Source organism: Drosophila miranda, chromosome 2 (genome assembly GCF_003369915.1).
Source record: "Drosophila miranda strain MSH22 chromosome 2, D.miranda_PacBio2.1, whole genome shotgun sequence".
Taxonomy (NCBI): domain Eukaryota; kingdom Metazoa; phylum Arthropoda; class Insecta; order Diptera; family Drosophilidae; genus Drosophila; species Drosophila miranda.
This window is the reverse complement of record NC_046675.1, coordinates 27,162,829-27,172,393: the sequence shown is the minus strand read 5'-3', so window position 1 is coordinate 27,172,393 and position 9,565 is coordinate 27,162,829. Positions and strand designations below refer to the sequence as shown.

General features: G+C 46.5%; 1 protein-coding gene and 1 long non-coding RNA gene across 2 annotated transcripts; one reads left to right on the top strand and one right to left on the bottom strand.

Moving 5' to 3' along the window:
* Nucleotides 1-1,038: 1,038 nt before the first annotated feature.
* On the bottom strand, nt 1,039-1,492 carry LOC108157817. The gene is made up of 3 exons (XR_001775215.2): nt 1,404-1,492; nt 1,173-1,337; nt 1,039-1,117 (listed from the first exon to the last, which is right to left on the bottom strand). It is a non-coding gene; the product is annotated as an uncharacterized LOC108157817 (long non-coding RNA).
* Nucleotides 1,493-1,544: 52 nt separating this feature from the next.
* LOC108157816 (alpha-N-acetylgalactosaminidase-like) lies at nt 1,545-3,741 on the top strand. Its single transcript, XM_017290016.2, has 8 exons — nt 1,545-1,988; nt 2,055-2,232; nt 2,292-2,552; nt 2,614-2,775; nt 2,853-2,992; nt 3,048-3,120; nt 3,178-3,342; nt 3,401-3,741. The coding sequence occupies exons 1-8, from the start codon at nt 1,810-1,812 to the stop codon at nt 3,515-3,517; spliced, it is 1,275 nt and encodes a 424-aa protein (XP_017145505.1). The 5' UTR covers nt 1,545-1,809; the 3' UTR covers nt 3,518-3,741.
* The last annotated feature ends 5,824 nt before the right edge of the window (nt 3,742-9,565 follow it).

The following is a 9,565-nucleotide window of genomic DNA, read 5'->3' as shown; positions in this document are numbered from 1 at the left end:
CCCATGTCCTTGGCAACCTGTGATAATCGTCTTGTGGGCAGTTGCCGCCGTTCCAGTGTCCGTGCCCTCGCCCGTTTTTGTTGTCATTTGTTCAACAACTCTGCGGCTGCCGCTGTGGCAGTGTCCTGCGGTCCCAGTCCGGTCCGGTCGCGGTCGAGCTCGGCTGCATATCCTGGCCGAGCACCAGGCCAGACCAGACCAGTCCAGTCCACAGCACGAGAACGAGGTCGAGCCGGGCTTCCTGCTCAGCATTTATCATTTGATTACAGTTTGACGGTCAATGTGACTTTGTGGCGGCGCCGGGGTCGGCTCGGGTCGGGTCGGGTCGGAGACAGTGACAGTGGCAGTGGCAGTCGCAGCACGGGATTGGAAAACAAAGACACAACGGGTGGAAAATTAAATGTTCTGCTCCGCTCTTGATTGTGCAAAGCTTTCTGTTGTTACAGCTGGTTTATTTGTTTGCCGTTGCTGGCGCACAGCGGCTCTCGGCGAGCAATAAATGAAATTTACTTTTTAATAAGTGTGTACATTCCGCTTGTCGGGATCTAAATATTTGTTATGAGGGAGTTGTCGCTCGTCCTCGTCATGCATATTTCATAGCCCGGCAAATTGAATTACAGCCGCTTGTCGTCGGCTTGTCGCTCCAAATTGAATGAAAGTAACCGTGGTCGTGCCTTATGAATGCCCTCTATGGCTGCCCTTCACCACTCTCTCCGGGACTATTTGAATCCAAAATAGAAGACTAGTATTGGGCCGAACTAGTCCCAGATGCTCATAAAAGTCTAAGAAAATATTTATAAATCACATTAAAAAAGTTTTTTTCTATTCAAATCTCAATAATAAACATTTATTTTTTAAATAAAGTCGTACGTAATTTTGTACAACACGATCTGGCTAATTTCACACTTTTTGTCAGAATAACTTCGGTTTCGATCTCGACTGTATACAAAAATAGTGTCTGCCGAATATTGGATTGATATTTGGAAAAAATAGTACTCGTAAAGCCTAAAAAAGGGGATAAATAGAAAGACAGAAAGATAGAAACAAAACTGTATTTAATGGATGACTTGTCAGTTAATTGAATTTGATCTGCGATCCAGCTTATGCTGTGTATAGTCTGCAAAATTTGATTGTATTAGTGACACTGAGAATATAGTTTTTGAATTGCATACTAATTTCATATTTAAGTCTCCATCCATCGTACATATATCTAAGCCAGCAGGAATAAATGGAGTTACTGTAGAGGAACTCGTGCATCCACATCAGCTTGCAATATATGTCCATTTGGTCTCTCTACGTTATATATATCCACATGTTTCTCATCCAAAGTATGATGACTGAAAAGAGAGTGGAGTGGAGAAACAGAAGCAATACTCGCAAGAAATGCAAAATTGCAGACTAACCTTTGCGCCTTGAATAAAGTAAATGTTTAGACTCTGAGTTTTAATTCACGAGGAGATTTTCGAGGATATCAAAAAAGCCATTGTTTTTTTCAATGTTTACTCATCTAGTTTACATAGATTTGGACACATTTATTTTGGGCAGTAGTAGCACACAAAAAGTCGAAAATCAATCACGCAAATTGGACACCAAAACCAATTTTAGTTCACACTTCATTCCCGCGTAACGAAAAACGATCGCACCACCTGCAATCGCTCAAGTATCTACACCCAGCCAAATCGGTTGCACTTTTCAGGGCTAATGGAATTAGTTCCATCAAGTCTTCCACAAGTCACGGCAGCAAACAGAGCAGTCCAATTTGTACACGTCAATTTGCACACTTGGCATCTCTTCTATTAACAATTCGAGATGCTTGGCACAGAACGCCTTTCGCATCTGTTGTGTCTTCCGATCTGGTTCTGCTGTGCGCTGCGATGTATCGACGGGCTCGAGAACGGACTCGCCCAAACCCCTCCCATGGGCTGGATGCCATTCGAGAGATTCCAATGTACTGTTGACTGTATTCATTTCCCCAGGGATTGCATCAGGTAATGGCTCTGATTGGTAAATGCTGCTCTTATTCTACTATGCATTTCTTGTATTACCCACCGTAGTGAGTCGCTCTTTAAGCGCACAGCAGATCTTCTAGTCTCCGAGGGCTATGCAGCCGTGGGATTCCAGTACTTGATAATCGACGACTGCTGGATGGAGAGAATTCGCGATCCGTCCACTCAGAAGCTCCTGTCCGATAGGAAACGTTTTCCCAGCGGAATGTCTGCTCTGTCCCGCTACGTAAGTGATCCAGTTTTCCGTACTGAAAAGCAAAAGTAGGCAACAGCATTCTTTCACAGATTCATGGACGAGGCCTGAAATTTGGCATATACCATGATGTGGGTCAGCAGACTTGTATGTTCCGCGGTCCTGGGGCTCGGGGACACTTCGAGCTCGATGCCCAAACCTTCGCCGATTGGGGCGCAGACTACGTGAAGTTAGACGGGTGCTATGCCACTGAGTCCGAGCGGAACAGAGGGTATCCCGCCTTTGGCAAGGCCATGAACAGGACTGGTCGGAGGATGGTCTACTCTTGCAGTTGGCCGTTCTACACTGAGAAAGTGAGTTTCGGAAGAACTTTAAGGCTCCCCCGGCACTTGACGCTAATTTTTTCCCCTTCAGCCCGACTACAGGTTGATAGCGAAGCACTGCAATCTTTGGCGGTTCGCAGAGGACATCACGGACTCGTACACATCAGTCTTCAGGATAATGGAGCTATACCGCAGAAATCAAGAGCTTCTATTAGCCCATGCTGGTCCTGGTCGATGGAATGACCCGGACATGGTATGTTAGGCTCAGGGCGCCCAATTCTTCGACTACGGCATTTGCGTTTGTAACAGCTTCCCCTTTCCCTTGCCCAGCTGGTTTTAGGTAACTTTCGTCTCAGCTATGACGCCAGCCGATTGCAGCTGGCTATATGGTCGGTGATCGCAGCTCCTTTGATAATGACCAATGACTTGGAGACTGTGCGCCCGGAAATAAAGGAACTTCTTCAGAACCGGTCAGACACATTCACTATTTGGCATGCTTAAGTCTGATTCAATTTCTGATTTCAGAGAAGTCATTGCTGTAAATCAGGACATGCTTGGGATGCCCGGAAAGTGCGTCTGGGCATCGAAATACTTTCAGGTATCTTTAGTCAATCAATCGAAGTATCGGAAAACACTCCGCACCATTCCTTTTCAGGTGTGGGTACGTCCAGTCACCCCGGTCAACGACCTTGGCCAACACTCCTTTGCAGTGGCTTTTGTAAATCGGGGAGGCTTTGACGCCTGCCCCTTGTGCCCTTGCACCTTCGAAGTCGTCTTGAAGCGTCTGGGTCTGGACAGCCTCACGGGCTATTATGTTGTGGTACGACCAAACCAAATGGAAAATCCCCAATCTGCATTTTCACCTTTTATTATTGCAGGACCTGTTCAACAGCAGTCGCAACATGGGCATGTTTAAGCCGAATGACGCCTTCAACACTCGAATCAATCCAGAAGGAGTAACGTTCTACAAGTTTACAGTAGCGCCCGTCTACTGATTTGAACAGTATTCTTCAGAGTATTCATAAATCGAGAGGTCTATAAGCTCGTCCACTCAGTGTTCAAAAAGTGTATCCGGAGTATATCCCACAAAAAGCCACAGATGAATATTTATCAACGTAATCCAGTGCCATGTGGCGCGCTGGTTATTGTTATTCGAAATATATATACATGCATAGAGCTCGCATTATAAATAACCTCGTTATCCCGAGCTTGAATATGATTTTGACAAATTAGGTTTAGTCATTGTGTGTGGGCCCGCCCTCAAGTGGGAGAAGGGCATACAGAGAATCCATTTGGTTATTTTTAGGAGGAGGGGTCTCCAGCGACGGATGCGACCACGGGTCTCCGACGATGACGATAACCCGAATAAGTACGAAAAGCTAAATATTGTATAGTCCATAAACAAAGATGCTGAGCTGCTGACGAAAAGCCATCAGGCTATGTCCGTGCCTGTTCCTGTGCCTGTGCCTGTGCCTGTGTGTGTCCGATTATCGTGTATATGCCTGAGCAACGCCCTTGCAGGGGACTCGTCATCCTCAATACTTGTGAAAATTTATTGACCAAATTTCGACCTTACAGCGAGCATATTCAATTTAGCAGTCTGCTCCCCATCACCTGCCACAAAAGCTTCTCGCTCTTTCTACCACCTCCCCTGTCCGCTGGCCTCCTCCTCAGCCTCCTCCATTTCTGGGAAAACATCAAAGGGGAGGGACGGGACTGTGTGGATGGATGGATGGATGGATGGATGGACGGTCGCCAGCACACCTGCATCCATGCCCCCTGACAGCGACGTCGACGCCATTATCCTCTAATAAATATTGATTTCGGTGTAATAAAAGGACATGACAGAAGCCAACAACATCCTCGACGGCATTAACGGCCATCGGGAGATTGCTTGGCCGGGCTGGGACCAAGAGCGTCGAAGAAGGGACAAGTAACGAAATATGTGGATTAGACACGAGCGCTCCTCCACGCCCAACGCCCACGTTCCCGCGAATTACAATATAAACCGCCTGAAAATATTTGCAACGAATCCGAAAAATTATTCAAAATTAAATATAACTACCTCATTCAAATTATGTAAATTTCTGCCGCTTCCATCGCGAACTCACCGCCTGGCTGCCTCCTGGTTGTTATCCCCGTTATTAGTCATTTTCAAAACGTGCCGTCTTGGCCAGGCCAGAGCATGAGACCATGGGAGGGCGTGGAAGCAGGCCCTGAGCCTGAGCCGGACTCCTGTGTTTCGAGACTACGATATGTTTGGGCCGCCGCACGAGCACGCAACACCCAGCACATGGAGATAAATATGGAGATGTCATGTTTACAAGCTCTGGCAATAAATGCCAGTCGCCAGAGGACTGCAGACCGGAACGAAGCCCCCACTTCTTCAGATTCGCATTCGCCTCAGATTAAGAGAGGGAATTTCCGAAAGAGAAAATTTCCCCAACAAGCGAGACGAGACACATCAACATGCCGGCACCGGCTGTCTGTCGCGATTTCATTTCTAGGTCTGTGAAGCCCGAACACCACTTGAAAGTCCTTTCAAAATAGAAACCCAATTACCTGTGACTACATCCATTGTCCGCTACATTTACAATGTAATTGCGAGTGGCTTCGGCTGCTGGATTCTGCTGCTCAATATATTAGCATATTTACATCGGGCTAAATGTCTCCGTAGTCAGTATATCCATTTAGAACCTGCCAGAGCTTCAGGCTGCACAGATATCCGAGTTGGTTAACTGTTGCTTCTGGTGGCCATTATGGGGGCAGCACCAGCCCTAGGCGGTAAGGCAGCTCTTCGTTTCCGAATGTGGGGGATTGCTGAGCGGCTCGACTGCATTGTATGCACTTGGAGAGCGCAATTAACTTTCCATAAAGATGGCGATGCCCGGCTCATCATAATTAATTCATGGCTGATATGCGAGGCCAATTTCCCGGCATCGCATCCACACTTGGGGCATTTCACGAGCACGGACGGACTCCATGGAGGTAAGTTAGCAACGTGCCCGCATAACTTTTTCATTAGCGGTGCTTTCTTCGCCTCGGCTCATTTGTGTGATGGTCCTGGATGGTCCTGTGGTCCTGAGCTAGTCTTAGGACAAGTGGGTGAAAACGACTTTGGCGCTGCAGCAATTAATAGACTCTCTACTCCACTACTCCACTCCTTTCCGCAAAGACTGGATGCCAAGGCAGCGTGGAAGTGCTTACGCGTGTTCCCCATTAAAGCGACCTTAATATTCTTTAAGCGCGTCTGCCGTGTGGGCTTTTCAGCAATTGGAATATTTAATGAACTCCCTGGCAGGTGTTGGCTCCACTCGGGGCAAAGTCAGCGTAGCATCCTTTCAAAGGACGGAAAAGTTCGCTGAATAGTTTGATCCTGCAGGAGGATTTTTGGAAATTGGTTTGTTACGCGCCCTGCCCCTGAGCTAGGTTTAATTTTTTGTGGACCCATCTCTATCATTACTTCATTTCCACATATGCATGTTGGCAGACTGGGTTTTAAAACACACACAGTACAAAGTACAGTCTTACACTCGTGCCGTATGGCACAGGCACACATAGTAATTTCCTGTCCTGCTTGATAACGATGACAACGCCCGTGGTGACGCCCACGCCCACGCCCATGCCCACGACCACGCCAAAGTCCATGTGGACGATGATTTGCTGCAGCAGCAATTTATCAAGCATATAATTCAGACCATGGGTTCGATGCTGAGAGACTTGGTGTTGTTGGTGTTGGCCAGCAGTGAGTGGCAATTAAAGCAAACAACAACAGCGGAGGAGCATAAATAATCCCACAGACACACTCAGCACGCACCGTGCTTACTGGACACATGCCTAGTTTCGTGCTATGGGAGCACGAGCAGCAACACTTTGGCTCTGTTGCACGAGCGGCGCTGCCTTGGCCCTGGGATGCTGCCCCAGCCTGGGATGCTGTGGCTTTTCTGCAGAACTACTGCGAATCTGTCACTCTGTCCGGCAACCCAAACAAAACCAAACGAATCCAAACGAAACCAAACGAAAAGAAGCCCATTGTCAGCATTTTTGCTCATGGAGCGACCGGGCAGCCGAGCTGCCGAAAGGGGCGAAGGCAAAGGCGAAACGGTACTCGGTGCGTATGAGCAATTTTATAAAATACCAGTGCACGCTAACAGACGTCCAGACAAGGGAAGAGCCCGACCCCAAACCCAAGCCCAAGCACACCCAACAGTGGAAATTGTGTCGGAAATTTGGGCCAATGCCTTTGTGAACTTCGTTAGCACTCGGAAAATAAAAGAATCTGCAAAATTAAGAGGCAGAGACAATGACAACGGCCTCGTTCCCGGGCTGGGTGATGGTGATGCTGGTCGAAGGGATGGTGCGCACCCAATGTCCCTGCAGACTGCTCGCCCAAAACTCAAAAGTTGTACTCATCAGCTGCTCACGTTTTCCCCAAATTTCCCATAGAGCGGTCCGTGCTGGTACAGCTGTAGAGACATGGAATTATGTTTTCCACACGGAACGAGAAGGAAGACAATTAGAAGATTTGTATTCCATCAGGACGTGGTATCTCAAATAACATGAACTTAGATATTTCAGTGGAATGAAACTGTGATAGACGATATCTAAATGCGGGGGAGTCCTGGCATATCATGTCCCAATTGCAAGTATTGTTTCCCCCATTCTTAAACGCTTATTGTTGCAGATTGCTGTACAAAATGTTGCAGAACTCCATCATTTTTATTACATGATTTTTCTTATTTGTAGTTTGGAATAAGGCTAGTCGGTTGCTGACGCTGCTGTAGTTCCATGTGCGTTGACAAATAATTTGTTTCCGGTCTCGGGTTCGGCTGCACAAAATGTCCTGCACATATCCTGTTCTGGCTGGTTGAAGCCGTCCAGATTGTGGGCCAGCCGTGCACTTCCATTTTTCAGCTTAACCCGGCGGACTTTAATTATTTTGAGAGCACAAATGGGACCAGGAACTTAAATTTCCTGCAATTAATTTACGAGTATACGACTATATGTATTTACAAAAGTTCCAAAAGTCAGTGAACAAGGCCAATATCCTCCCTCTCCATGTTCAATCACCTCCTGCTTTCAGGGTTCAAGAGAGAGAGTCAAAAAGAATCAAGCACTCAGACATAGGTAAGGCACGGACTGAGGGACGAAATGAGAAATACACACACAAGGGAATTTCTACCCATTTGGCTAGAGTTTCGGGAAGGCACATAAAACTTTTTGCTCAACGCTTGAATGAAGCAAAATTCAACAAATCATTTATGGCCGATGTCCGGACTGGGGCCGAGCCAGCCCCACTCAAGGAAATCGCCTCTTTAAAGTGCTTAGGCAAACGGTGCAGAAGTCAAACGTACGCCTGTACGTACTCTCGATCTGGATGTCCGGCTGTGCACATGGTATATCGGTGTGCCAAGCGGCAAGTGTCTGCCATGGGTTGGCTGAGCTGCTGGAGAGGACTAGGACTGGTCCTTGTGCTGCTGTAATCCTGTTGGAGAGTTGGGCAGCAAGGCAGGGCCTTCGCAGTGGCAGCTCATTACGTGTGCGAAAACTTTGATGGCTCCCATTGATGGTCCATTGTGCTTGTATCCACATTTAATCTCAATCGAGTCCCCTCCTTGACTTGAGTTGGAACAGTGCTTCAACATGATTAAGCAACCCACTATAAACTGTCTCAGTGCGCTAGCACTTGCCTTTAAAGCCTTCACAAGGGAATGGGGTATTCAATCCGGTATAATCGTACGTCTAACCCGTATAACGGTTGATCTGGTGGCTTCGACAACAATCGCTTTAAAAAAAAACTGGCGACGACGACTTCAGACAAATTGTTGAAAGCTTTGGCTTCTATGGAAACAATAATGTTCCATCACCAAATGTTGACCAAAGAAAAGGTAGTCAGGACTGGAAATCCCAGCTGTGTGGTAGTTCTGACTCGGTGTGGTTTTTCAGACAAGGACGTAAAAACATACGCTCTAAATGAAAATTAAATTAAATTAAATTACGTTGGTTCTGCAAAGGCTCGATAATCGAATAGAAATGCGAGCTATATTCAGCCGGAGAGGGCCAGACCCATGCGCTGGACGTAGCCAAGGACTCCTTGTAAACTTAGTAACAAAACATGATGTATGAGAGGGCTTGTTCCCTTTACCTTCTACGGCTCTTGATAACCAAAAATGGCAGATCAGGCACCTATTATTTTTGGATTCTAAAATTACGATGTGTTAGAGATATGCAATTTTGTACTTTTTTCTTTAATTTTTCGAACTAATAAAATTAATCATAATATCCATGAGCCATGAGATCGTCGCATTGCTAAATACATCTTTGGGTCAGTTTATATTGCAGCTTATAAGTATATTGAGCAGCATATCATACAATGGTTGAGGCAATAAATATCTATCTTTCAATGGCTTTTACTCAAAGCGTACTGTTGGGCCAACACTTTCATTAATTCATTTGGTTGAGTTCACGGTTCTCAACACTTATACTCATATGTAAATACTTGCTCTAATGCTTTTGCCAGCTTATTAATATTTGGACGCCTTAAACCATTCGCACGGAAAAAACCGTTGAAATAAATTAGATGGCTATCAGCATCCGCGCCTTAACGGCTAATGGCTTTGGAATGAGGTAAGCAGAACGACCACTTGGCGTAGTTATCGGTTGGGATGCGGATGTGGATGCGTCCAACTGGAAACTGTTCAATAGGTTGGTCCAACGATGCCAGGGTCAGAGATATGGGCTGGCAGGTGCTAAAAGCGTTGCCAGCGGCGACAACTTTGTAAAGTTTGCCGAACGCACCTTTAAAAACTTTCCTACTGCCAGATAGCCAGGATCGATGCAGTGTAATGTCGATAATGGGTCCCACAGTTTAGCATTTTAGCAAACAATTCAACTGATTTACCATAAAATAAACCCGCCCACGCCCCACAGACAGTGACATCCAATTGGGGTCGGCGACAAGTTCTGGCGCAAGTTTGTGCCCTACGAGTATTCTAGACACTCCGGAGGGTCAAAAGTTACCAGCCACTTTCCGGACTCTCAGC

What these genes read in the sequence shown, in the direction of transcription:
- LOC108157816 (XM_017290016.2), top strand. Translation starts at nt 1,810, where the DNA reads ATGCTTGGCACAGAACGCCTTTCGCATCTGTTGTGTCTTCCGATCTGG. An exon ending in TTCCCCAGGGATTGCATCAG is followed by an intron (nt 1,989 to 2,054) that starts GTAATGGCTCTG and finishes TACCCACCGTAG; the next exon opens with TGAGTCGCTCTTTAAGCGCA. An exon ending in GGGCATCGAAATACTTTCAG is followed by an intron (nt 3,121 to 3,177) that starts GTATCTTTAGTC and finishes ATTCCTTTTCAG; the next exon opens with GTGTGGGTACGTCCAGTCAC.